The sequence below is a fragment of the Microchirus variegatus genome, assembly GCF_963457635.1.
Source record: "Microchirus variegatus genome assembly, chromosome: 19".
NCBI classification, from domain to species: Eukaryota; Metazoa; Chordata; class Actinopteri; order Pleuronectiformes; family Soleidae; genus Microchirus; species Microchirus variegatus.
Window position 1 is genome coordinate 82,413 of NC_139820.1, and position 26,949 is coordinate 109,361.

The 26,949-nt window shown below is 49.2% G+C and overlaps 8 protein-coding genes across 13 annotated transcripts; 2 read left to right on the top strand and 6 right to left on the bottom strand.

Moving 5' to 3' along the window:
- Positions 1–334: 334 nt before the first annotated feature.
- Positions 335–4,220, bottom strand: LOC310940760 (actin-binding protein WASF3-like). 2 transcript variants are annotated; one of them, XM_083905757.1, is made up of 11 exons: positions 4,085–4,220; positions 3,168–3,391; positions 2,947–3,081; positions 2,674–2,827; positions 2,081–2,198; positions 1,957–2,001; positions 1,659–1,870; positions 1,382–1,588; positions 1,197–1,300; positions 944–1,120; positions 335–591 (listed from the first exon to the last, which is right to left on the bottom strand). In XM_083905757.1, the coding sequence occupies exons 2-11, from the start codon at positions 3,298–3,300 to the stop codon at positions 428–430; spliced, it is 1,449 nt and encodes a 482-aa protein (XP_083761883.1). In that variant the 5' UTR covers positions 3,301–3,391; positions 4,085–4,220; the 3' UTR covers positions 335–427. The 2 variants fall into 2 exon arrangements, with proteins under 2 accessions (XP_083761883.1, XP_083761882.1); XM_083905756.1 differs by having other exon boundaries at positions 1,188–1,300.
- A 120-nt stretch (positions 4,221–4,340) lies between these two features.
- Positions 4,341–6,791, top strand: soul4 (heme-binding protein soul4). The gene is made up of 6 exons (XM_083905763.1): positions 4,341–4,403; positions 5,063–5,236; positions 5,334–5,419; positions 5,506–5,647; positions 6,029–6,212; positions 6,287–6,791. The coding sequence occupies exons 2-6, from the start codon at positions 5,080–5,082 to the stop codon at positions 6,459–6,461; spliced, it is 744 nt and encodes a 247-aa protein (XP_083761889.1). The 5' UTR covers positions 4,341–4,403; positions 5,063–5,079; the 3' UTR covers positions 6,462–6,791.
- A 72-nt stretch (positions 6,792–6,863) lies between these two features.
- Positions 6,864–10,582, bottom strand: eif4a3 (eukaryotic translation initiation factor 4A3). The gene is made up of 12 exons (XM_083905762.1): positions 10,346–10,582; positions 9,561–9,633; positions 9,389–9,455; positions 8,929–8,991; positions 8,706–8,838; positions 8,512–8,592; positions 8,275–8,416; positions 8,056–8,194; positions 7,528–7,643; positions 7,343–7,450; positions 7,134–7,261; positions 6,864–7,059 (listed from the first exon to the last, which is right to left on the bottom strand). Exons 1-12 carry the CDS (start codon positions 10,497–10,499, stop codon positions 7,043–7,045), a joined length of 1,221 nt encoding a protein of 406 aa, XP_083761888.1. The 5' UTR covers positions 10,500–10,582; the 3' UTR covers positions 6,864–7,042.
- Positions 10,583–10,732: 150 nt separating this feature from the next.
- LOC310940761 (serum response factor-like) lies at positions 10,733–13,824 on the bottom strand. 2 transcript variants are annotated; one of them, XM_083905758.1, is made up of 8 exons: positions 13,258–13,824; positions 12,553–12,846; positions 12,295–12,466; positions 12,015–12,164; positions 11,832–11,936; positions 11,366–11,491; positions 11,215–11,294; positions 10,733–11,115 (listed from the first exon to the last, which is right to left on the bottom strand). In XM_083905758.1, exons 1-8 carry the CDS (start codon positions 13,591–13,593, stop codon positions 11,026–11,028), a joined length of 1,353 nt encoding a protein of 450 aa, XP_083761884.1. In that variant the 5' UTR covers positions 13,594–13,824; the 3' UTR covers positions 10,733–11,025. The 2 variants fall into 2 exon arrangements, with proteins under 2 accessions (XP_083761884.1, XP_083761885.1); XM_083905759.1 differs by lacking the exon at positions 11,832–11,936.
- A 436-nt stretch (positions 13,825–14,260) lies between these two features.
- On the bottom strand, positions 14,261–16,425 carry LOC310940768 (uncharacterized protein). Of its 3 annotated transcripts, none has more exons than XR_014593078.1 (4): positions 15,455–15,977; positions 15,289–15,363; positions 15,122–15,205; positions 14,261–14,453 (listed from the first exon to the last, which is right to left on the bottom strand). XR_014593078.1 is itself a non-coding variant. In XM_083905768.1 (4 exons), the coding sequence occupies exons 1-4, from the start codon at positions 16,417–16,419 to the stop codon at positions 14,402–14,404; spliced, it is 381 nt and encodes a 126-aa protein (XP_083761894.1). In that variant the 5' UTR covers positions 16,420–16,425; the 3' UTR covers positions 14,261–14,401. The 3 variants fall into 3 exon arrangements, 2 of the variants coding, with proteins under 2 accessions (XP_083761894.1, XP_083761893.1); XM_083905768.1 differs by lacking the exon at positions 15,455–15,977 and adding an exon at positions 16,247–16,425 and having other exon boundaries at positions 15,122–15,202; XM_083905767.1 differs by lacking the exon at positions 15,455–15,977 and adding an exon at positions 16,247–16,425.
- Positions 16,426–16,825: 400 nt separating this feature from the next.
- Positions 16,826–20,838, bottom strand: LOC310940766 (ras-related protein Rab-1A). The gene is made up of 6 exons (XM_083905765.1): positions 20,662–20,838; positions 19,623–19,695; positions 19,428–19,523; positions 19,095–19,190; positions 17,942–18,073; positions 16,826–17,821 (listed from the first exon to the last, which is right to left on the bottom strand). Exons 1-6 carry the CDS (start codon positions 20,673–20,675, stop codon positions 17,624–17,626), a joined length of 609 nt encoding a protein of 202 aa, XP_083761891.1. The 5' UTR covers positions 20,676–20,838; the 3' UTR covers positions 16,826–17,623.
- Positions 20,839–21,136: 298 nt separating this feature from the next.
- Positions 21,137–24,918, top strand: psen2 (presenilin 2). Of its 2 annotated transcripts, XM_083905761.1 has the most exons (11): positions 21,137–21,193; positions 21,572–21,717; positions 21,801–22,024; positions 22,103–22,244; positions 22,315–22,382; positions 22,464–22,684; positions 22,772–22,870; positions 23,034–23,096; positions 23,627–23,713; positions 23,884–23,999; positions 24,409–24,918. In XM_083905761.1, exons 2-11 carry the CDS (start codon positions 21,580–21,582, stop codon positions 24,562–24,564), a joined length of 1,314 nt encoding a protein of 437 aa, XP_083761887.1. In that variant the 5' UTR covers positions 21,137–21,193; positions 21,572–21,579; the 3' UTR covers positions 24,565–24,918. The 2 variants fall into 2 exon arrangements, with proteins under 2 accessions (XP_083761887.1, XP_083761886.1); XM_083905760.1 differs by lacking the exon at positions 21,137–21,193 and having other exon boundaries at positions 21,356–21,717.
- Positions 24,919–25,165: 247 nt separating this feature from the next.
- dpy30 (dpy-30 histone methyltransferase complex regulatory subunit) lies at positions 25,166–26,937 on the bottom strand. The gene is made up of 5 exons (XM_083906328.1): positions 26,895–26,937; positions 26,084–26,124; positions 25,624–25,671; positions 25,385–25,527; positions 25,166–25,314 (listed from the first exon to the last, which is right to left on the bottom strand). The coding sequence occupies exons 1-5, from the start codon at positions 26,902–26,904 to the stop codon at positions 25,242–25,244; spliced, it is 315 nt and encodes a 104-aa protein (XP_083762454.1). The 5' UTR covers positions 26,905–26,937; the 3' UTR covers positions 25,166–25,241.
- Between the last annotated feature and the right edge of the window lie 12 nt (positions 26,938–26,949).

A 26,949-nucleotide genomic window follows, 5' to 3' on the forward strand; every position in this document is an offset into this window, starting at 1 on the left:
TCAGCTGACGTCGAAGATTCTACTGCCACCACATGGTGTTCACAAGAACTGCAAAACTGTTAATGCAAACGATCTAAAAAGTGTCAATAAAAACATTCTCACAGTAAATAAAAAATAATAATACATTTTATAAACAGTAAACAAATCCGTTTACTAACAGTAATTTACTAACTTAACTCATTTTACTGAATTAAAAACCATAAAAAACATGTTGATCATTATCAGTTTATTATTTTACCACCAACATGCAAATCACAGATCAATAATCAATACATGTCACATGATCAGAACTGATACAAAGACTTGGTTACCATAGCAACCAACATGATGTCAGACATGTTTACAGCTAAAGAAATAAACAACAAACGCCATAAATGTAAACGCCAGCGCCCCCCGCAGGCCTGAGGGGGCGCTGCAGGAGGAGACATCAGTCGGACCAATCCTGGTCCTCAGGCTCAGACTCGTCCTCTGATTCGCTAAACTCCATCGCGATGCGGCGTGACAGGATGGTGGCGACGTCATTTCCTGTCGGCTCACGTTTCTTTGCCTCTTCCTGTTCACGCTGCTCCTGGACCTCCCTCAGCTGGATCCCTGTCCAATCAGGAGCAAGCAAGCAGTCATGTGATGATGTCACACAGTCATGTGATGATGTCACAGTCATGTGATGATGTCACACAGTCATGTGATGATGTCACACAGTCATGTGATGATGTCAGTCATGTGATGATGTCACACACAGTCATGTGATGATGTCACAGTCATGTGATGATGTCACACAGTCATGTGGTGATGTCACACAGTCATGTGGTGATGTCACACAGTCATGTGGTGATGTCACACAGTCATGTGGTGATGTCACACAGTCATGTGATGATGTCACAGTCATGTGATGATGTCACACACAGTCATGTGATGATGTCACACACAGTCATGTGATCCTGACCTCGGCGAATGGCGGCGAGCAGGTCGCTGCGGGCGTGGTTCACGTTTGGCTTCCTGTCGTCTGTTGCCATGGGCGACGGCGCAGCGGCTCCTGGACGAGAAGGGGAGGGGCCATAGTTGGACGGAGGAGGTGGGGGAGGGGAGGGGCTGTGGGTGTGAGAGAGGACTGCAGCGACACCTACAGGACAAAGAAAAACAATCATCAAGGACAAACACACAGGGTCAAAAGGTCAAAAGGTCGTTACCTTGGTTACCAGAGGTGTGGTGCACTGGTGTTGCCGTGGCAGCAGCGTTTGTGAAACTCATCGTTCTCGACGACGACGTGAGCGGCGGAGGAGGAGGAACAATGTGACGGACACTGAGGGGGCGGAGTCATGATGTCACTGTTTCATAAAGACTGTGCATGTATGTGTGTGTGTGTGTGTGTGTGTGTGCATACTCAGCAGTGTTGCTCCGTGCTCCGTTCTGATTGGTTGAGACAGTGATTGGCAGTGGGCGTGGCTGACTGTGGCTGCTGGTTACCATGGTGACAGTGGGCCTGAGAACACGGTCCAGTGACTGAGTCACATGATCCTTCCCATCATGCCCCTGTGCATCGTGTATGTGCAGACTGGTAGAGAGGGAGGAGTCAATGGACAGCCCAGCCCTGGAGGGCGGGGTTAAAGAGATCAGGTGACACTCAGGAACAGGAAGTAGTCATGTGGTCATGTGTTTACCTGTCAGGTGACACAGAGTCAGATGTGTGGTGAGGTGGGGGTGTGGCTCGAGGTGAGGGCGTGGCTCGAGGTGAGGGCGTGGCTCTGGGTGAGGGCGTGGCTCTGGGTGAGGGCGTGGCTCTGGGTGAGGGCGTGGCTCCAGCGTCAGGGCGGAGCTCTTTGTCGTACGCCATCAGGTTCCACTCGTGACGTCTGTTACGAGCTTTACGAACCTTCACAGGAAGTCACACCAGACTGTGAGCTACAAAATAAAAGACTCAATAAAATATCATCAAGGAATTTCAAAATAAAAGCAGACCTTCTTTACTTCACGACCTGAAGATTCTTCCACGTGTTTCTGCTCCTGCACAGAATCAATCAATCAATCAATCAATCAATCAGTCAATCAGTCAATCAATTAATCAATAACTCATCATTGTAACCTTGTGTCTTCTCTTCTCTTTTCGTTTATTTTCTGTCGCCTGAAGCATTTTTTCTCTCCACAGATGAAAAAAATACGAGGAATCGGTGAAAAACTTCAGAGCGTCTTTGTGATCATCTCTGCACACACACACACACACACACACACACACACACACACACACACACACACACACACACACACAATTATTCATCTACAAAACACTTATGACCTATGATCTTGTGTTGACCTTTGACCTTGCATTGACCTATGATCTTGTGTTGACCTTTGACCTTGCTGTTGACTTTTGACCTTGCATTGACCTATGATCTTGTGTTGACCTTGCTGTTGACCTTTGACCCTGCTATTGACCTTTGACCTTGCATTGACCTATGATCTTGTGTTGACCTTTGACCTTGCTGTTGACCTATGACCTTGCTATTGACCTATGATCTTGTGTTGACCTATGACCTTGCGTTGACCCATGACCTTGCATTGACCTATGACCTTGCGTTGACCCATGATCTTGCGTTGACCTATGACCTTGCATTGACTTTGCGTTGACCTATGACCTTGGCATTGACCTTTGACCTGCCACAGAGTGTATATGGTGACCTGTAGGGCGTGAGGATGTTGAGGGGCGGCGGCTTGTCGCAGCGTTGGTACGTGTCCATTAGAGGTCTGAGGATAGAGCAGCGTGACACCACCTGCTGGTCCTGGATGGTACTGCTCCTGAAGGCCTTCCTCATGTTGATGTCCTGCAGAGACACTGAGGACAAACACACCTTTATATTGTATTATATTATATTATATTATGTTATATTACATTATTTCATATTATATTATGTTATGTACACACACAGAGTGTGTTGCCATGGTAACCCTCACCCTCCTCCACAGTAGAGTCCAGCTGAGTGACCTTCACACACAGAAGCTCCACCCTCTCCTGAAGGCGACTCATCCTCATGTAGAAGCTGTTCGCCTCAGTCAACAGTTCACTGAACATGTCCTCTGCATATCCACCTGCAGGGGGCAGCACTGTGTTACCAACACACCCACACACACACACACAGGACCACGCCCACTCACTTGTGACCACGCCCACTCACTCAGTCCTCCCAGCTGTTTGATGACCGCGGCCAGGGCACTGTTGGTCACACACTCCAGCTCACTGGCGACCCCTTCAGGCAGAGTCCCGCGACACAGGAACCTGGGCTCGATGATCCGCTTCACCAGAGGCATGGTTCTCCAGGACCAGGACCAGGACCAGGACCAGAACCAGGACCAGAACCAGGACCGGGACCAGGACCGGGACCAGGACCAGGACCAGAATCTGAGTCAGAAGTGATGTCTCAGGGCATCACCATGGTAACAGCCTGATGCACAACAGACCAGGGAGACAGAGACCTGACACTAATCTGATTACTGTAGACTCAGAGTAATCTGATTATTGTGGACTCAGAGTAATCAGATTACTGTGGACTCAGAGCAATCAGATTACTGTGGACTCAGAGTAATCAGATTAGTGTAGACTCAGAGTAATCAGATTATTGTGGACTCAGAGTAATCAGATTATTGTGGACTCAGAGTAATCAGATTAGTGTAGACTCAGAGTAATCAGATTATTGTGGACTCAGAGTAATCAGATTATTGTGGACTCAGAGTAATCAGATTATTGTGGACTCAGAGTAATCAGATTATTGTGGACTCAGAGTAATCAGATTACTGTGGACTCAGAGTAATCAGATTACTGTAGACTCGTCGCAGGATCACTCTGAGCACCTGTACTTTAACTCCGCCCACAATTACAGGTGGCGCGTGGAGCAGACACTCCCATTACCATGGTAATCACGGACACACATGCACACGCGCACGCACGCACACAACAGATCGATCTCTATCAGGCCCTGTGAGGTGCGACAACCGATGACGTCATCGTCGAGACCGTCACGGCGGATCGATCACAGCGATCGATTATCAATAAGCCGTCGATTTCAAACGGTGATCGGTGATCGATGAGACTGACCTGCGAAGGCTCCGGTGATCAGCGGCTGATCCTCACATCTCACGCCGGGGATGGAGGCGTAGACTCGGAGGGAGGAGGGAGCAGCTCCCGCTGCCTGCTCGGAGGTGCTCGGAGGTGCTCGGAGCTGCTCGGAGGTGCTCGGATGTGCTCGGAGGTGCTCGGAGCTGCTCGGGAAACTTCGCTGTGATCCAAACGGAAGTGAGACACACAAAGAAAAACACAGCTCTTATTTTGAAGAGTTGGTTCGCACGAGCTTCACCGGAAGCGGAGAAGAAGACGCGGACTTGTTGACAGATCCGCGGACTCTCCTGCAAACCAGGTCAGAACTCAGAACCAGGTCAGAACCAGGTAGAACCAGGTAGAACCAGGTAGAACCAGACCTGGAGTCAGCACCAGACCACATGTGAGGACCCGGTCTAAGTCCGGTCTAAGAGACGCAGTTCAGAGTTAGCTACATGCTAACCGTGATAATATCCGGGCTACTCTGGTCCAGTTCTGGTCCATGTTGTTTCTGGTCCAGGTGGTCTGCAGGCGCCTGCTTCTGATGATCCGGACTGAAGTGGATCAAAGGCCCGGTCCCGCGGTGACCTACTTTCAGATGTTGCGCATGTTTGAGTCTGGTTCTGCTCTGGTTCCGATCCATGTTTTTCAAAATAAAAGACCGAGTCTGAGCTGATCAGCGTCTTCATTCTGTGGGTTAGTTATTGACTGGTTATTGGTTAGTTATTGACTAGTTATTGGTTAGTTATTAACTGGTATTTGGTTAGTTATTAACTGGTTATTGTTAGTTATTGACTGGTTATTGGTAAGTTATTGACTGGTTATTGGTTAGTTGTTGACTGGTTATTGATTGGTTAGTTATTGATTGGTTATTGGTTAGTTAGTGACTGGTTATTGGTTATTAATGAAGAAGTGAACCCGCTGCAGGTTTAGGACCAAGTCCACACCTGTTCTGGTTCAGACTCTTTGTCTCTGCAGGTCAAAGGTCAAAGGTCATGGCTCTCATCTCTCTGGAAGACCTGGACGGTCTGGACGATGACATCACTGATGACATCACTGACAACCCTGAACCAATAGGAGACGAGGACAGAGACCACCTGTTGGCTCATTGGCAGGCGGTGGCCAGCACGCACCAGGTGTCTGTGCCTCCAGGTGAGGGGTCCTGGTCCTGGTCCTGGTCCTGGTCCTGGTCCTGGTCCTGGTCTCAGTGTGTAAACAGGTGTGTGTGTGTGTGTTCTTGTATTTTCAGAGATGACTGGACCGATCCATGAAATGACTCGTAACAGACAGCAGAGGGAGCCCCTCCCTCACACGCCCATATCCCGCCATGAGAAGGTAAAGACCGGGGTCAGAGGTCAGACCAGGGTCAGAGGTCAGGTGTGTGATGTCAGGTGTGTGTGTGTGTGTGTGTTCCTCTGCAGATGGGGGAGGAGCTCTTCGAGGAGCGGGTGTACGCAGCAGGTCATTGGGCGTGTGTCACCAGGGGGGAGGAGCTTTATGAACAGAGCATCTCCATTGGCTTCATGAAACTGATGCGCTTCATCTGTAAAGAGAACTCCACAGGTTAGACTCCGCCCACACACACACACACACAGGTTAGACTCCGCCCACACACACACACACACACAGGTTAGACTCTGCCCACACACACACACACACACAGGTTAGACTCCGCCCACACACACACAGGTTAGACTCCGCCCACACATACACAGGTTAGACTCCGCCCACACATCGTGTGTATTGATCAGTGTGTATTGATTGTGTGTATTGATCAGTGTGTATTGATCATGTGTATTGATCAGGTCAGTACCTGGGGATGACGGTGTATTGATCAGTGTGTATTGATCAGGTGTATTGATCAGTGTGTATTGATCGTTTGTACTGATCGTGTGTATTGATCGTGTGTACTGATCAGGTGTGTTGATCACATGTATTGATCAGGTCAGTACCTGGGGATGACGGTGCCCGTGGTCAGTAAAATCCCTCTGATGGACGACGGCGTCACGTTTGACAAAAGTGTTCAGACGTCGTTCTTCCTGCCCGCTGAGTTTCAGACCAACGTGCCCCGCCCCTCAGACCCTGACATCACCATCGTCTACAGAGAGCCAATCAGAGTGGTCTCCAGGTCAGTGTGTGTGTGTGTGTCTCTGTGTGTGTGGATGACATCACGAGTCCGTCTGCTCTGTGATTGGTTGACAGGACGTTCCTGGGGACGACCACAGAGGAGACGGTGTCTGGTCAGATCCGTCAGTTGTGGGAGATCCTGGGTTCCCGTGACGACGTCCACACAGATCACTACATGTTAGCGGTCTATGAGAATCCCGGCGTGCTGCGCCGCAGGAACGAGATCTGGTTCATCGGTCGCCAGCTGTGAAGGCCGTCCCATCACCCTCTGCTTCCTCTCATTGGCTGCTTGTTTGTGATGTCACTTCCTTTTTTAACTTAATCTTTGTCTGAGGGACCAATCACAGCGAGGGTTAGAGTTCACTTTACTGTTTTTAAAACATGTTTTAGCTTCAATGTAACGTCACGCTCACCTTTACCTCACTGTCAGGGTTTAAGCTCAGATTAAAGTTGTTGTTGCGCCTCCATGAGCCTCAGATTTACCGTTGTTCGCCCTGTGATCATGTGACACCTGTGATCATGTGACACCTGTGATCACGTGACCTGAATGATTTTTCCCGGTGTTTGTGTGAAAATATTAAAGTGCTTGTTTCTGTTTTACGAGTCGTTTGTGTTCAGACGTCGCCATGACGATGAAGTAAACAAGTGAAGTTTGAACCAAAACTTTATTTACAAAAACAAATCAAACTTTTTCTTTTTTTTACCTCGAGTTAAGAAAAACACTAAAACAGTTTAAAAAAAACAACAAAAACAACAGGAAGTGAGGGGGCGGGGCTCTGGTATGATGTCTTCCAGGTCCAATCAGAGGGGCGGGGCCGTAGTATGATGTCATCAGATCAGGTCGGCCACTGCAGAGACAAAAACACATTAGCTGACATAAATATCCCATCATGCAGTGCAGCGCTGAGCTCCGCCCACTTACCGTTCATGGGCATCTCGTCGATCTGGGTGGAGTAATACTGCTCGATGTCTCGCAGGATCCTGATGTCATCGTTCTTCACAAAGTTAATGGCCACGCCCTTACGACCGTAACGACCCGATCGACCAATCCTGGAAGAGGTCAGAGGTCAACTCAGAGTTCAAGGAAAGAAAAAAAACACCCACTGAGCACAGGCCACGCCCCCTCTTCACCTGTGGATGTAGAGCTCTCTGTTGTTAGGCAGATCATAGTTGATGATCAGAGAAACCTGAGGAACGTCCAGACCTCGAGCCCACACGTCCGTGGAGATCAACACACGACTGTGAAAACACACACACGGTTACTACACACCTGTTTACACACACCTGTCCTGTGTGTGTGTGTGTGTGTGTGTTACCTGGCTCCTGATCTGAACTCCTTCATGATGGACTCTCTCTCTTTCTGAGGCATGTCTCCATGCATCGAAGACACTGTGAAGTTTGCTTCTCTCATCTTCTCTGTCAGCCAGTCCACCTGTCAGTCATCAATAATCAATACACTCATCAGTCATCAATACAGTCACCAATACACTGATCAATGATTAATACACTCATCAATGTACACAGAACATTTCACTGTGTCAGAGTAAATGTACATGTGTGTGAGGTGACCTCTGACCTTTCTCTTGGTGTTACAGAAGATGACGGCCTGTGTGTGTGTGTGTGTGTGTGTGTGTGTGTGTGAGGTGACCTCTGACCTATCTCTTGGTGTTACAGAAGATGACGGCCTGTGTGTGTGTGAGGTGACCTCTGACCTATCTCTTGGTGTTACAGAAGATGACGGCCTGTGTGTGTGTGTGTGTGTGAGGTGACCTCTGACCTATCTCTTGGTGTTACAGAAGATGACGGCCTGTGTGTGTGTGTGTGTGTGAGAGGTGACCTCTGACCTTTCTCTTGGTGTTACAGAAGATGACGGCCTGTGTGATGGTCAGAGTGTCGTAGAGGTCACACAGAGTGTCAAACTTCCACTCCTCTCTCTCCACGGCAACAAAGAACTGTTTGATTCCCTCCAGAGTCAGCTCATCACTGAGGGGAGGGGGGGGGGGGGGGTTAGTGTGGTTCTGCTGTGTGTGTGTGTGTGTAGTTGTGTGTCGTTGTGTACTGACCGTTTGACCAGGATCCTGATGGGGTCAGTCATGAACTTGTTGGTCATCTCCAGGATCTCATGTGGTAAAGTCGCACTGATCAGAACCACCTGTGTGGCAGGAGGAAGGTAACGGTACACATCATAGATCTGCTCCTTAAAGCCTGCACACACACACACACACAGGTCAGCATCATCATCATCATCATCACTGTGACATCATCATCATCATCATCATCATCATCATCATCATCATCACCTTTGTTCAGCATCTCATCAGCTTCATCCAGGACCAGCATCTTGATGGCTCTGGTCCTCAGACTCCTGCGACGAATCATATCTGCAGGACGACACACGTCAGCTTCTTATTGGCTGCTGCAGCCACACAGCGACCAATCACAGCTCGATCACAGCGACCAATCACAGGTCAATCACAGATCAATCACAGCTCACCAAAGACTCGTCCAGGCGTCCCTGAGACCACGTGTTGACCGTAGTCTAACTTCCTGATGTCCTCACCAACGTTGGTTCCTCCGATGCAGGCGTGACACTGGACGTTCATGTAGTCTCCAAGAGCGAGCAACACCTGAGAGAGAGAGAGAGAGAGCCAATAAGAGAGCAGGACACAGAACAGTCATCATGTTTGCTGTCTCACGATTGGCTGATGAATCTTTACCTTCTGGATCTGTCCAGCCAGCTCTCTGGTGGGAGCAAGGATCAGAGCCTGGGTCTCTCTCACCTGGAGGATAAGAGGACACATGAGGACATACATGAGGACACACAGGAGGACACATGAGGACATACATGAGGACACACAAGAGGACACACAAGAGGACACACATGAGGACACACATGAGGACAAACGGGAGGACAAACGGGAGGACACACATGAGGACACACATGAGGACAAACGGGAGGACAAACGGGAGGACACAGGAGGACACACATGAGGACAAACGGGAGGACACAGGAGGACAAACGGGAGGACAAACGGGAGGACACACATGAGGACACACATGAGGACAAACGGGAGGACAAACGGGAGGACACACATGAGGACACACATGAGGACAAACGGGAGGACACACATGAGGACAAGAGGTCATCAAGTGAACCAGCAGGAGACACACACTGACCTGGATGTCCAGACACTGCAGCACAGACACACAGAACGTGGCCGTCTTTCCTGTTCCAGACTGAGACCTGAACACAACAGAGAGCAGATGTTAGACCATGAAACAGACGGAAAACAGAGGACTGAGGACTGAGGACAGAAGACAGAGAACTGATAACAGAGTAAAGTCTTACTGAGCGATGACGTCTCTGCCTTTGATGATCTGTTTGATTGCTCTCTGCTGGATCGCTGAGGGCTTCTCAAAGCCTGAAACACACACACACACAGTCATGTTTCTGACTGACTTTAACATGTAAACATGTGTGTAACTCTGTGCTGTACAAATATAAAGACAATCTTTGAAATAAACATGGCTGCTGCTGCTTCAACAGCAGGTGGCGCTAAAGGTGAAGTCCATGTTTCCACAGAAGAAGAAACACTGGAGCTGAAGCTCGAACTTTAAAACCGGACTTTCTAATCACCTGGTTCGGTTCAGGTCTAAGGATGACGTCACATATTCACCATCTTCCGTTCAAACTGAACTCCACTCACTTCACGGGTGATTTAAAGAGTTTAACCCGCGGGTCACAGACTACACACGCGGCAGAAAGGCGGTTACGGTTCGCTCCTTCTCCCCGCGGTCTCCTGCTCACTTCGGCATCAAATACACAAACACATCCCGGCTACATTAACACGGGGACCGGCGGGACCAGAGTCCGGTTAAGCAGTGAAAATCTTCCGCTGAGAAACGAGGAGCGTTAGCTCAACAGCTAATGCTAACATGCTAAACGGAATGTCGAAGCATCAAAGTTTAGAATTTAAACAAAAAGTAAACACATCAGAGAACAAATACTCAGAGGACACAGTCATCCAATAAACTCATTTAACACAAATATATATATAAAGACAAACTACGCAGCTAAACTTAGCAATAAGCTAACTCCAGAAGCACCGGAGGCCGCGCGGATCCTCGGCCTACCGTAAGCGTAGATGCCGCGGAGCAGGTCCTCTCGAAGGCCCATGGTGTCGAACGTGGGGGTGACGTCCACCTCCTCGCTGGTCTCAAACTCCACCTTGGTCATGTCCTCGTCCTTCAGGAGCCTCTTCCTGCTCTGAGTCCCGGCGGCAGCCATCGTCTCTGTGCGGTTAATTCGCCTCAAAGTCACCGAACAAACACGAAAAGAACGGAGCTTCCTGTGCTGCGCGGCTAGCGGCTGTTAGCTAACAGAGAAAGAGCGCCACACGTGTCGCGCTGCTGACGCACAGACGGCGGCGCACTGTGTGACGTCACACCTTTGAGGGGAAAAAAATGGCCGTTTCTTTTTTCATTAACAAAAACAATCATGAACTAAATGTATTTTTTATTAAATAGAGATGAAAATAAATGCATGATTAACTGCAGATGTTGGAATAAAACACTTTCACACACACACACATACTGTTGCCATGACGTCAGAACAAACAGCTGATCTGTAACTGGTCACATGTTACAAACAGGAGCTACTGAGTCAGTGTGAGGTCACAGATGACGTCATGCGTCAGTGCTGCCCTCTACAGTTCACTTCTCCACAGAGTGTATTTGGCACTTTGTTCATCGGTGAGTCACGTGATCACCCGATGACGCCAAACACAGACAAGTAAACAGGAAGTCATGTGACGTCAGTCGTCTTTTGATTGGTGGACGTCCAGACTGACGACCTGCAGCTCCGTCAGGTTGTTGCTGCTGCTGCTCTGTTGACTGATCACCATCTGAGCAGAAAACAAACAAACATCAGCATTTGACCAAACAAATAAACAAACATCAGTGTTTGACCAAACAAACAAACAAACAAACATCAGCTGTGGTACCTGATGAAGCTGCACTGCTGACACAGGGATCTGAGCGGCCACCGGGGGCAGCGAGGTGAGGAAGACCTGTGGGACGACACCTGACCAACAGACAGAAAAACTTTATTAGATCAAAGACGACGAGACATGAACAAAGTGATGACGGTCCTACCAGGGTCATGTGACTGGGCGTGGCCTGTCGAGGAGAAGGTGTTGAGGACGGTGAGGCTGCCGTCACCAAGAGAGGGCGCTGGTGCAGCGTACATGAGTGTGTGACCACCGGAGTACATCATGTGACCTGAGGAAGAGGAGGAGACAAGAGAGACAGAGGTGATTTATTCTTACAAAACACTGTAAAGATATTGTTCATATGTACAAACATGGGATTAAAGTGAGGACAAGAAGCAGAGAGGCGTGGCTAAAGTCATCCCTGTGGAGGAGGCGTGGCTAAAGTCATCCCGAGTGGAGGAGACGTGACTCAACTCATCCCGAGTGGAGGAGGCGTGGCTAAATCCATCCCTGTGGAGGAGACGTGGCTAAACTCATCCCGGGTGGAGGAGGCGTGGCCAAAGTCATCCCTGTGGAAGGGGCGTGGCTAAACTCATCCCCAAGTGGAGAAGGCGTGGCTAAAGTCATACCTGTGGAGGAGGTGTGTCTGTGGATGTCTGAGCTGCTCTGATTGGTGGAGGCCTTACTGCTGGTCTGCACCTGGACTGTCTGCAGCTGCTGAGAGACTCCGCCCCCTGGTGGACACATGAGGTAAACACACCGTGTGTGTGTGAGTGTGTATTAACACGTGTGTGTGTGTGTGATGTTCTGACCTGCCAGTGACACGGTGGCTGGGAGGCGGAGCAGCGTGGTCGATGATGTGGGCGGGGCATGCAGTGTGGAGGCGTGACCCTGGATGGTCAGAGGCGGAGTCTGCAGCTGACTGAGGGGGATGGTGTGTGTGCTGGGGGGCAGCGACAAACCTGAGGGGGCGGGGCCAGGAAGCTGTGAGGTTACAACCAATGCTACAAGTTTCTACCCAGCTATCACAGGTGAGGTTACCGTGGTAACCACAGAGACACGCCCCCCCCCCCCCCCCCCCCCCCCCCTAACCTGGCATCAAGGTGAAGCCTCCAGGAAGAACAACACCTGCCGACGTCTTTATCACTGAGCCGTTAGAGGAGGTGGGCGGCTGCCAGGAGGGGGCGCTGCTCTGCACCTGCATGGTCACAGAGGAGGTGGGAGGAGCCTGTGTGGACACTGCATATGTTGGTTTGACGGGATCCTGCAGGACGACACAGAGGACACTCAGAGGACACCTGAGACCACACCCACTCTGACCTCTAACCACACCCACTCTGACTCTGTTACCTTGGTAACGTCTGAGCACGGCTCTGCCTCTGACACTTGGTAGGTGAGGTCAGTCTCCTCGAAGCCCGTGGCGCTCATCCTCTGGTCAGAGGCGGAGTCAGAGGCGGGGTCAGAGGCGGGGTCAGAGCGCGGCGGAGAGTCTGGCGAGTTGAGACACGTCTGGATCAGAGCTTTTCCTGTTTCTGACGTAATCATGGGCTGAAGTTTCCTGGTCGCAAACGTGTAAACGTGACCCGTCTCACTGGCAACGAGCAGCAACACCTGAGTCCCTGTTAGTGTGGACAACTCATACGCCTGCAGACAGACAGACAGACAGGGAGACAGACAGACAGACAGACACACACACACAGACAGACAGACAGACAGACAGACAGACAGACAGACACACACACACACACACACACACACACAGACAGACAGACAGACAGACAGGGGGACAGAAAATGATCATCAATGATTGAGCAGGGTTAGTACTCATTAGTACTTAGTAGTTATTGTTAGGAGTACTTATTAGTACTTAGTTAGGAGTAGTAGTTGGTACTTAGTTAAGGTTAGGAATACTGGTTAGTAGTTAGTTCAGCATCACTCTAACTTTTATAACTGAAGGAAAGTTAGTTTACACTCAGTGACTTCAATAAAGAGTGAATGAGTGAGAATCTGACCCCGTGACCCCGTGACCCTGTGACCCCTGACCCTGTGACCCACCTTCTTCATGATGCCGGTCTTCCTCTTGCTGAAGGTCGTGTATCTCCTCAGCTTGTTGTCGATGAACTCCATCTTGATCTTCACTCTTCCTCGGGTCTTCTTCCCGGGTTTGGCCCCCGGGACTCCGCCGGAGGCCGCTGACTGGTGCCCGGCCTTCCCGTCACTTCTCTCCCGCTTCACCCCCCTCCTGTCCCCGCCTGAACCCGCCGGGTCGTCCTCGTCCCCAGACTCGGAGTCCTGGTCGGAGCCGCTGTAGACCTGGATGCCGGACCCAGAGTTCGGTCCCGGTGGGTTCACCGCCACACTATTCAGCCCGGTTCCTGTTCTGGTTCCCATTCCGGCGCTGGTCCCCGACAGCCCCACGACGCCCCGGAGCTCCGCTGCTACACTCCGCGAAGCTCGACGCTTCCAGTCCGGTCACAGGAAGCTAACAGCACCGCTAGCCGCCGGCTAACTGCACAGCTAACCGTTACTTTAGCAACAAGTGAAGAAGCTCCGCCCATCGTCAAAGTGCGTGAATGAGCGGGTGATGAGGCCGAACAACATGACACCGTTCCCTCCGCGGACTTAGATCCACGGTCACATTTAAACAGAGAACTTAGGAACTCTGACGGCGTCACACCGGTGTCCGTCCGCCGCACAATATAGTTCCACATCAGTCCTGTTCTATGACGTCACACACTTCATCTGCACCGACGCAGTGACGTCATCGACGACACCTGTCACACTGACGCGGGCCGCAGGTGCGAGGTTCAGGGAGACGGAGGTGCGCAGTGATACGGAAGCCGAAATGTTCCGAGGAACTACTTTCTCCTCGTAAAGAAACGACGTTTAAATATGAAATTAAAAAGTTACGTTTTTATCTAGAACTTTAAGAAACAACTTAAATTCATTCAAAAAGATCACAAAAAGATCTAATATTTGTTATAGTATAATAACATTAAACTGACAAAACATTATACAAAACACTTTTATTCACATTTTCATAAAAAATATAACATTTTAACAGGAAGATCACAGTGTGTGTGTGTTTGTTTCCAGTGATCCGTCTGTCTGTCTCTGTGGGCGTGTCCGCTCGTCTCTGTGGGCGTGTCCGCCCGTCTCTGTAGGCGTGTCCGCTCGTCTCTGTGGGCGTGTCCGTCCGTCACGTCTGTTCTCCATAAACTGTTTGCTCTGTTTGTTTTCCTCCAGCTGTTCTGTTCAAAAGTCATGACATCATCATCATTTAAACCATGTGACTGTGATGACATCATCATTTAAACCATGTGACTGATGACATCATCATTTAAACCATGTGACTCTGATGACATCATCATCATCATTTAAACCATGTGACTGATGACATCATCGTCATTTAAACCATGTGACTGATGACATCATCATCATTTAAACCATGTGACTCTGATGACATCATCATCATTTAAACCATGTGACTGATGACATCATCGTCATTTAAACCATGTGACTCTGATGACATCATGACAGTGATGATGACAGTGATGACATCATGATGATGATAACAGTGATGACATCCTGACAGTGATGATGATAGTGATGACATGACAGTGACGATGACAGTGATGGTGACATCATGACGATGATAACAGTGATGACATCCTGACAGTGATGATGATAACAGTGATGACATCATGACAGTGACGATGACAGTGATGGTGACATCATGACGATGATAACAGTGATGATGACAGTGATGACATCATGATGACAGTGATGGTGACATCATGACAGTGATGATGACAGTGATGACATCATGATGACAGTGATGACATCATGATCACAGTGATGGTGACATCATGAAAGTGATGATGACAGTGATGACATCATGATGACAGTGATGACTAACCTGAGACAGATGGAGGGGACAAAGTCCTGGTCCCCCTCACTGTCCTCACTTGCCGTCTCCCACGTCTCATCATGGTCTGTCCTGCTGCACAAACACAATGATGACACGTTACCATGGAAACGTCTGCATCAACACCTGTGTGTTTCTGTGTGTGTTGTTGTCATTACCCGTCTGACTGTGGGTCACTAGATGGCGCTGTGATGCGTCTCCTGCTAAACGTTGATGCTCCTCCTCCATAGTAACTGAATCATAAAGATGACGTCATCGGTTTAAACATAAACACAATTACAATCATTCACTCACACACACACTGTTATTATACCTGTGACTCACCATTAAAACACCTTTACCTGTGTATTCGTGTGAACTACTGTGTACTTGTGTGTACTCGTGTGTACTTGTGTGAACTTGTGTGTACTCCTGTGTACTGATAAACCACAGTCAGAGGGAAATGTTTCCAAAATGGCGGCGGTTAGTGAACAACAGAAGTCATTATTGATCGTTTTAATCTAACACAGATTATTCCGCTGCGTTCACTTTGATTAAACTTTGCTAATCGTTGGCAGCTAGCTCACGTGCTAACAGCGGCTAAGTGTTGTCATGGTTACCGGTCTAACAGAACACGCGCCACATCCGCGTCCCTCCGCACTCCACTTCTCGGAGCTTCCTCCATCTTGAGAAGGTGTTTCTCCCGGTGTTGACCCGGTGTTGACCCGGTGTTGACCCGGTGTTGACCCGAGTCTTCGCTCTCTTCTGGAGGTTCTCTCTTCTTATGTTTCACGCGCTCACGAGCAGCGAGTGTTCATGATCCATGAGTGACGTAAAGACACGGGCACGCGAGGGTTCACTCCGGAAGTGAACGGAGCAGAGATTTACTCAAGCGGAAGTGACGTCACCAACATGCCAAGTAATCATTATTTACAATGACGCTAAGCTAAATAAATAACCCGTCATAATTTCCCGTTTATTTCCACTTGTTTCAGCGGGTTAGGGTTAGCCTATCGTTAGCCATGATGCTAACGTCTGTTTCTATGATCGAAATGTTATTACCCGACAGTTCAAAGTATAAGAAATGTACATCCCCGTTAGCTATGATGCTAACTTAGTTAGCCAAGCTTAGCTTACCTGTCCAGGAGAAACGTCGCTAATTCCGCGTCTGTTTTTATATCCTTCTCAGCTTTTAAGCGTCTCCATCGTTCAAAGGCTGCTCCGATATAAACCCTCGCTTTTCCGCGCTCTTTATCTTGTCGTTTTTGTGATTCATAACGAGGTCTTTTAGGTTTCGTTGCCTCCGCCATCGTCTCTCACGTAACTGGCAGCTGAGACTCCACTGACTGCAGTGATGCGCAGAGGCCGGTGGGTGGCGCCACACGCCAAAACATCAGTTGTGCAAAAGATTTGTTTTAGTGCGAATATTTTGTCTGTACAGTTTTTTTTGTTGAGATCAGTTTGTTATATGAATATAATTCCTGAGTCTGTGACATATTTGGAGGATTATTCGCTGTATTACATAATGTACCTAATATATATATGTTATTTATAAAATATTTTGTCTGAATTTACTTGAACAAACGTATGTAAAACAGGTATTTCCATTGTTTTGATGCATAAACATTTAATAAAAGAACATAATTTCTCTCACTGTTTTAACAGGAAACTCAGTGTGTTAGGGTTAACCACCATACAATAAAAACCGGTTCCATTTACATCACAACTTGGAGCTCAGGGTTGATCTCAAACCTGACGCTGGACCCACGTGTTTAAAGGTGCACTTTTATTATTATCACCTGAAAATAAACAGAGTGAGACCTCTTCTGACAATCTGTGTTCACTCTTCACACACATACGCTCCCACCAACATCCTCTAGAGGTCACTCCTGAGCACTGATGATGTCATCATCTGCAGCAGGTGAAGAAACGCCCCCTGTCTGTCATCTGTATGAATGGCTCAGAGGTCAAAGGTCATCATGTTAAAATAAGTCCACACCAGCAGCAGCCACAGTTATCAAACATCTCCTTCATTCTTTAATCGTTGACATTTGAGCAACAGAAGAAAAGAATCCACGGATCACGCGTTGGCTTGGATCGCACGTTTAACACGGATGTAGAAATATATACATGTGACAGGTGGCGCTGTGGGACGCCCTCACGTCTCCTGAATGCAGCACAGGCTTCAGTTTGAATGTTAACCAGAGGGGGGAGGGGCCACGCTGTGAGGTGGTGATGTCACTGGGACGTGGTCGGACAGCCTAAAGGGGGCGTGAGCGAGCGTGTGCTTCATGTGGAGACGTGACGGCGTCGTACGATGACTCGGCGTTTGTGTATTTTTTGGTAAAAGTGAGGATGAAGAAGAAAATTCTTAGGTGTTCTGGAGGATTAACGTCCTGTTAACGACTGAATATTGTGCACATTTACAAACCTGTCTGTCTGTCCCCCCCCCGTACCCCCCCCCCCCCTCGGTCAGGGCTCGGTTTAGGTCACGGTGTGTTTGTGGGCGGGGCCTCAGCAGCAGCCTCCAGATGACGTGTTGACAGGCTTGCTCTGGATCTTGACGTTGGACTTGTCGCCGGCTCCGGCCGTGGCCCCGGGGCCCATCCTCTTCTTAATCTCTGCTGCCATGGTCATGAAGGCCTGCTCCACGTTGGTGGCGCTCTTAGCGCTGGTTTCCAGGAAAGGAATTCCTAAACTGTCTGAGAATTCCTGCCAAAGGAAAAGAGGATGAAAGATGAAGAAGTGCTGAAGTGGCTGTGTTTTTCACATGCTTTCCACGCGTTAGCGTAGATTATCTCAGATTACAGGCGATGGCGTCGCTGCGCTCACCTTAGCCGTGGTGTAGTCCACGACCTTCTTGGTGGTGAGGTCACACTTGTTACCAACGAGCAGCTTGTTGACGTTCTCGCTGGCGTAGCGGTCGATCTCCTGCAGCCACTGTTTGACATTGTTGAAGGACTCCTGAGGACAGAGACACGTCAGGCACTGACAGGGAAGCAGTGCATTCTGGGAGCTGCTAACAGCTGTGTGTTAAATGTGTTTCTACCATTAGCTTCACTAGATAATTGTAAAGTCATGGTCAGTCAGGGAAAAAGCTGCTGATGTCAGAGTGTGCCCTCTGGTGGTCACAGAGAAGTGTGATGTCATGGTCACAGAGGAGTGTGATGTCATGGTCACAGAGAAGTGTGATGTCATGGTCACAGAGGAGTGTGATGTCATGGTCACAGAGAAGTGTGATGTCATGGTCACAGAGGAGTGTGATGTCATGGTCACAGAGGAGTGTGATGTCATGGTCACAGAGAAGTGTGATGTCATGGTCACAGAGAAGTGTGATGTCATGGTCACAGAGGAGTGTGATGTCATGGTCACAGAGGAGTGTGATGTCATGGTCACAGAGGAGTGTGATGTCATGGTCACAGAGAAGTGTGATGTCATGGTCACAGAGAAGTGTGATGTCATGGTCACAGAGGAGTGTGATGTCATGGTCACAGTGAAGTGTGATGTCACGGTCACAGAGAAGTGTGATGTCATGGTCACAGAGGAGTGTGATGTCACGGTCACAGAGAAGTGTGATGTCATGGTCACAGAGGAGTGTGATGTCATGGTCACAGAGGAGTGTGATGTCATGGTCACAGAGGAGTGTGATGTCATGGTCACAGAGAAGTGTGATGTCATGGTCACAGAGAAGTGTGATGTCATGGTCACAGAGGAGTGTGATGTCATGGTCACAGAGGAGTGTGATGTCATGGTCACAGAGGAGTGTGATGTCATGGTCACAGAGAAGTGTGATGTCACGGTCACAGAGAAGTGTGATGTCACGGTCACAGAGAAGTGTGATGTCATGGTCACAGAGGAGTGTGATGTCATGGTCACAGAGGAGTGTGATGTCATGGTCACAGAGAAGTGTGATGTCATGGTCACAGAGAAGTGTGATGTCACGGTCACAGAGGAGTGTGATGTCATATGAGACGCGTTCACTGACCTGATCGGTCACGTCGTAAACTACGATGATGCCGTGAGCTCCTCTGTAGTAACTGGACGTGATGGTGCGGAACCTCTCCTGTCCTGCTGTGTCCCACTGTGAGGACACAAGACAGTCAGAGACACACATACATATACACACACACACACACAGAGACACACATACATATACACACACACACACAGAGACACACATACATATACACACACACACACAGAGACACACACAGACAGTCAGAGACACACACACAGACAGTCAGAGACACACACACACACAGTCAGAGACACACACAGACAGACAGTCAGACACACACAGACACACACACGTCCTTACAATCTGAAGTTTTATGGTCTTTCCGTCCAACTCGATGGTCCTGATCTTGAAGTCCACACCGATGGTACTGATGTAACTCTCTGTGTATGTGTCATCCTGAGAACACACACACACACACAGGTGAGTGTGAGCAGATATGACACCTGCAGTGTTATCAACAACAGTCCGTTATATAACACACACACACACACTTACTGCGAAGCGGAGGAGGAGGCAGGACTTTCCGACACCAGAGTCACCGATCAGCAGCAGTTTGAATAAATAATCACTGTGGAGAGAAAACACTTTAACACTTTAACACATTCACTCGTTCATAATCGTGATGAAACAAGTGTGGACTCACACACAGACACACTTTCACTGAGCTACTTCATTAAAGCACATGTTATAACCTTGTAAACATGTCTGTCGTGTCAATAAAGCATTTTGAATTGAGAGACAGAGATATGGCACAGGTCACGTGACCTCCATGGACACACATATATATACATGTATACACACACACACATTAATCACCTCTAACCCTCACACACAAACACTGAGCATCATTTCAAACACACTCTGACCTGATGACGTCACGTGAATCACATGAACTATTATTTTCATGTCGTCTGTTTCTCTGTGAGCAGATTGAGATTAAATGTCCAGATTAGTTAATCCCTGTAGTTTAGTGCTGAGTCAGGATTAAAACACTTTGTGAGTTTATTTAACTCCGCGGCCTTGACGGAGGTTTGCGCAATCATTGCGTGTTTTTCCCCCTGATTTACGTTAAATCAGTAAACGGTTACATTCCCGATGTACACCGGGACAAACGTCATGTCAGTGGCGGACACAGCGGGAACGTATCCGCTAAAAGTGCGAGATAAAGCTGCTGAACGTGTCTACGTCGCTGCTATCATCTGTTAGCATGTTAGCTTCAGAGGCTGCTGTGTCAGCCCGGGACAAACCGCTCATTCACTCACCACAGCTAACCGGTGTTTTACACGAACACTGTCCCGTGACAGGACGACCGAACACCGGGCACCGAGCACCGAACACCGGGCAGCTGACGTCCATCACAGCGGTCTGACGAGCCGCCCGGTGGCTAACGCTAACGCTACCCCAGCCTAGCCTAGCTTAGCTTGGATATGTGTGACAGCTCACACAGCCTAGCCTAGCCTAGCATAGCCTAGCTTGTGTGTGTGTGACAGCTCAGCGGGAGCTCCCAGCTCACACAGCCCGCTCTGACACTTACTACTCGGGGTTCATGTTGAGCTGCAGGTGCGTGTGTGTCGTCGGTTGAGCAGCGGTTCAGTCTCAAGGTGAAGCTCGAATCCGCTTCGAACCGGAGGAGAAAAACACACCGTTAAACCGGAGCCGTTAAACTGGTTAAACTGGTTAAAGTCTGGTTACCGCAGCCACAACAGCATAATCTCATCAAATATGGCTGCCACGGCGACCTACCCGGAAATACCAGAGCAAAGGGGATCATGGGAAATGTAGTGATGTGACGAAAGGACCTCCTCCTCCTCCTCCTCCTCCTCCTCCTCTTCCTTCTTCTTCTTGTTGTTGTTGTTGTTTTATCGCAGTTATTATTTGTTTTTTTTTATTATTATCATCTGAGCTGACCGTGAATGTGTGTGTGAGTTCAAAGACGGCAGACTGACGGAGAAACAGCGCGTGACCTGCGCCGCTGTCGTTACTTGATCACGTGCCAGAGTCAGCTGACCGCCGTCTTCCGGGTTGTGTGTTTATCTCCAGCTCCAGTTTCCTCCGCGTCGACTCCGGTAAGATGTTTGTTTTACTGCTGTTCATTCACCCGCTTTAACACCGCTGCTCTGTTTACACTACACTGTCACAGGACCGACATAACCCGGGTTAAACCGAGTTAAACCGGGTTAAACCGAGTTAAACCGGGTTAAACCGAGTTAAACCGAGTTAAACCGAGTCATTTCTGCAACACAGCGACGTGAAAAAAAAGTTCCCTTTGTATCAGAGGAGCTGTTAGCATTAGCACCGACATATCATGTGATCCTGTAAGACGAATGTGTTGTCATGGAAACGGGAGGTTTCTCACACACGCACACACACACAGTAAATATGTGTAAACTCTGTGTTGTCCTGTGGGGGGCGCTGTCACTGCCTGATGTGCTTGTTATTCACAGTTAGCATCATGAGCGCCTCAGACAGCGAGGACGAGTTCTACAACGAGAGGACGGCGTTGGTCCCGGCAGAAAGTCCAGCGGTGGCGTCCTATAGGCCAGATCCTGACTCCGCCCCCACAGAAGACGCCTCACCTTTAAGGCCAAAGGTCAGGTGTCCGTTCACCACGTGTGACCTGTGACCTGTGTTGATGTTGTTGTTGTTGCTGAATGTCGCCCTCTGTTGTTGCAGCCGGGCGTCAGCGGGCGAGCGGGTCCGGACGGCGTGGACGGCAGCGGCGGTGAAGGAGGGGGGGGCGGGGCCTCGGACCAGGAGGCGGACGAGGAGGAGCTGACGCTGAAGTACGGCGCCAAACACGTGATCATGCTCTTCATCCCCGTCACGCTCTGCATGGTCGTCGTGGTAACCACCATCAAGTCGGTCAGCTTCTACACGGAGAAGACCAACCAGCAGCTGTAGGTTCACGCCAAGGCCACGCCCACCTCCGTGACTCCTCCCACACTCAGTGCTAACCACGGCTTTTGTCTCGGCAGGATCTACACGCCGTTCACGGAGAACACGGCGTCTGTCGGCCGCCGCCTCCTCAACTCTGTCCTCAACACCATCATCATGATCAGCGTCATCGTGGTCATGACCGTCTTCCTCGTCGTCCTCTACAAGTATCGCTGCTACAAGGTGAGCTAACGGCAGCAGGCTCCGCCCCCTGGTGTGGACGTCCACTGAGTGTCTGTGTCTGTGTCTGTAGTTCATCCACGGCTGGCTCATCCTGTCCTCGCTCATGCTCCTCTTCTGGTTCAGCTTCATGTATCTGGGGTGAGTTTTTCACATGTGGTGGACGGACGCGGTCTCCGTGTTAACCGCGTCTCCGTGGTAACCGTGGTAACCGTGTCTCAGGGAGGTGTTTAAGACGTACAACGTGGCGGTGGACTACGTGACGGTGTCGGTGCTGATCTGGAACTTCGGGGCCGTGGGGATGATCTGTATCCACTGGAAAGGTCCTCTACAGCTGCAGCAGACTTACCTCATCCTCATCAGTGCGCTCATGGCGCTCGTCTTCATCAAGTACCTGCCCGAGTGGTCGGCGTGGGTCATCCTGGGAGCCATCTCCATATATGGTGAGAAGGGGGGCTGAGCCTCCCAAAGAGGCGGGGCCTGACTGTTGTCTCAGACATCCCATAATGCCTTGTGCCTTGTGATTGCAGATCTGGTGGCCGTCCTCTCTCCTAAAGGTCCTCTCAGGATGTTGGTGGAAACGGCTCAGGAACGAAACGAGCCCATTTTCCCCGCCCTCATCTACTCCTGTGAGTCGTCCTCCTGTCAATCAAACAACTGCTGAGTCGTCCTCCTGTCAATCAAACAACTGCTGAGTCGTCCTCCTGTCAATCAAACAACTGCTGAGTCGTCCTCCTGTCAATCAAACAACTGCTGAGTCCTCCTCTAAATCCTCTCTCTGTTTGTGTTCAGCCGCCATGATGTGGACGGTGGGGATGGCGAGCCCGACTGACACTGCACACTCCCAACACTCAGGTCATAACTGCAAGGAATTATGGGATACGACCACGTAGTGACCTGTGCGACTCTACGACATCGTGACTCTACGACATCGTGACTCTACGACATCGTGACCTGTACGACTTTACGATTCTACGACATCGTGACCCGTGCGACTTTACGACATCGTGACTCTACGACATTGTGACTCTACGACATTGTGACTCTACGACATCGTGACTCTACGACATCGTGACCTGTGCGACTTTACGACATCGTGACCTGTGCGACTCTACGACATCGTGACTCTACGACATTGTGACTCTACGACATCGTGACCTGTGCGACTCTACGACATCGTGACCTGTACGACATCGTGACCTGTACGACTTTACGATTCTACGACATCGTGACTCTACGACATCGTGACCTGTGCGACTTTACGACATCGTGACCTGTGCGACTCTACGACATCGTGACTCTACGACATCGTGACCTGTACGACTTTACGATTCTACGACATCGTGACTCTTACGACTTTTAACTGTGACTCATTTGTTTTTCAGACGAAGAGGCGGAGCAGAGTGTCAGAGGGGCGGAGCCTGAGAGAAGACAACACAGGACGTTTGCAGAAGAAGAGCTGGAGGAGGACAGTGAGTGTGTGTGTGTGAGTGAGAGAGAGAGTGAGTGTGTGAGAGTGAGAGAGAGAGAGTGTGTGTGTGTGAGAGTGTGTGAGTGTGTTTGTAGGGGGGGTGAAGCTGGGACTGGGTGACTTCATCTTTTACAGTGTTGTGTGTGTGTGTGTTTGTTTGTGTGTTTGTAGGGGGGGTGAAGCTGGGACTGGGTGACTTCATCTTTTACAGTGTTCTGGTTGGAAAAGCAGCAGCGACCGGAGGAGACTGGAACACAACACTGGCCTGTTTCGTGGCCATTCTCATCGTAAGTGCCTGAGTGTGTGTGTGTGTGTGTCTCACCTGTGTGTGTGTGAGTGTGCCATGTGTCTCACCTGTGTGTGTGTGTGTGTGTCATGTGTCTCACCTGTGTGTGAGTGTGTCATGTGTCTCACCTGTGTGTGAGTGTGTCATGTGTCTCACCTGTGTGTGTGTGTGTGTGTGTGTCATACCTGTGTGAGTGTGCCATGTGTCTCACCTGTGTGTGTGTGTGTGTCATGTGTCTCACCTGTGTGAGTGTGTCATGTGTCTCACCTGTGTGTGTGTGTCATGTGTCTCACCTGTGTGTGTGTGTGAGTGTGCCATGTGTCTCACCTGTGTGTGTGTGTGAGTGTGCCATGTGTCTCACCTGTGTGTGTGTGTCATGTGTCTCACCTGTGTGTGTGTGTGTGTTTCAGGGTCTGTGTCTCACTCTGCTGCTCTTGGCCATCTTTAAAAAGGCTTTACCAGCTCTTCCCATCTCCATCACCTTCGGCCTCATCTTCTACTTCTCCACTGACTTCCTGGTTCAGCCGTTCATGGACAACCTCGCCGCTCACCAGTTCTACATCTGAGACGCAGGCCCCGTCCACCAGGCCCCGCTCACGAGGCCCCGCCCACTGCTCCTGTCACTCAAACATTCCTTTTTAATACATGACTTTTTAGAAGAAAAGAAAAAGGATTTTCACAGATTTATAGATGAAATGTAAAGAAATAAACATAAACTGACCTCTGACCTCTGACCTCTAGTCCTTTTGACTGACTTTGTTTGAGCAGCAGATTATTTCAAATAATCTCAGTTTCTTCTCATTGAATCCGATTTAATCTCATTAAAGGAAAAGTTTTAAAAAAACAAACTCTATCCCTTTAATAACACGACTCAGTATTTGAATAAACTTTGTTTTATGCACAGCCTGGAGGGGGCGGGCCAGGGGGCGGGGTTACACAATGAATAGATTTTGATTGATTTTTAAATTCAAACGTCGTGAAGAAATAAAAGTGTTTTCTGCTTCAGTTTCATGGTTTCTTTGTCTGACGGCGCCCCCTGGTGGACAGACACAACAGGGACCTCAACACTGTCACTGGGCGGAGCCAGAGCAAATGTTTCCTGTCAGCGTGTCCCTACGAGTCGTCAGTGGTTTTTCAGAATAAAAGCCCAGACTGTGCAGCTTCTGTTCACATGGAGGAAAACTTTAATGTGAAATAATAAAAACACAAACTAACAAACAAACAAACAAACAAACACACAGAGTCAGTTTCTCTCTTCAAACTGACTCTTGTTCTTCAGCAGATACGCAGCCAGGTACTCGATGGGGTTTGGAGGTCTGAAAAACAACAGAGTCAGCAGCATTAGCATTAGCATCAGCATTAGCATTAGCAGCGTGGTTGTCTCACCTGTCTTTAGCGAGCATGGACAGACCCTGCAGCAGAATAGGAACCACAGTCTGGTCCAGATACGCTCGGGTCGGCAGAGCCTGAAGATCAACTTTCTGTTTGGAAATCTTCTCTGAACTCGGCTTCTCCTGATCCATCGTCCTCTGAGGACAACAACAACAACATGTGTGTGTGAGTGTGTGTGTCCATCGTCCTCTGGAGACAACAACAACGTGTGAGTCTGTGTGTGTGTGTGTTACCTGCAGACTCTCAGTCAGGCTGTACTCTGTGTGTGTGTTCTCAGACACCTACAGGATTAACAACAACAACAATCACAGGTTCTGGGTGTGTCCTCTCATGTTTACTGATGTCACCCGTCCAAACTAAAGGCAGATTTCCAGCGGTTGCAAATCGCTTCCGTTCTAATCAATGAGAGCATTTCCACCAGGGGGCGCTGTGGAGTGTCTCAGCAGTTCAATCGCCCGGTGGAGATGGACGTCGGTCAGAGGACGAATAACGACTAACGACTGTAACGACTGTAGCGACTGCGTCTAGTGGAAATCTGCCTTAAGACTTTATCATGACATTTAAATCACTAAACAATAAACAGTCAACTGTAGTGAAAACAATAACATGATAAACACTAACACGTCATCAAAATGTAGCACTGTTCCTTTAAGGGGGTGTGTGTGTGTGTGTGTGTGTGTGTGTGTGTCTTACTGGTGTGTGTGTCTCCATGGACTGGTCAGCATCTGTGTGATCTGAAAGAACAGAGAAAAACACGTCTTTAACATGTTTCTATACCACTCACTCTCCCACACCAAAGTCACTCACTCTCCCACACCAAAGTCACTCACTCTCTCACACCAATATCACTGGTTTTCTCTATGGACTTTGGTGTGGGAGAGTGAGTGGTTGACACAGTCTGTCCCACAGTGAAGACAAAGACATGAATATATAATTCCAGCTCAGGAGACATTGTCCTCACAGATGATCCTGGATCAGCATCTGCAGCTTTGCTCACGCGCATGTTTGAATTGATCAGCATCTTCCACTGATGATGTCACTGAGCTTCACTTCCGGTCACTTCACGTGCGCGCACACACACACACACACAGAGATAAATTGACTGATTCTTCCACGGGGTTTGGTGTGTGTGTGAAGTGAACGCTGCTGTGAGGACACGTGACACCGCTACTCTTTAACATGGACGTAAACCACGTGACCACTGTGTGTGTGTGTGTGTGTGTGTGTGTGTTTCAGTGTCACTTTTCCTCCTCTGTTAGACTTTATTCTCCTTCATTCTCCACTTTCTCTTCTGTCTGCGCCGCCTCGCCAATGGCGCTAAATTAGCTTAGCATTCCGCTAGCGGTCTGTGACGGTAACGAGTCCTGACTTAGCGCTAAATGAGAGTCGCGTTGTTTAAAGTGAACGAACGACTCCTGAAAACGAAGTGAAAACACGAGACAAACACTCGAAAATGACATAAACCCGCGAAAAGAGCGCGAGCCAAAGTGAACAATGAACTCACCCTCCGCCATGTTTGTTGTGGATATTTCCGTAAGATATCGAACGTACGTCGATTC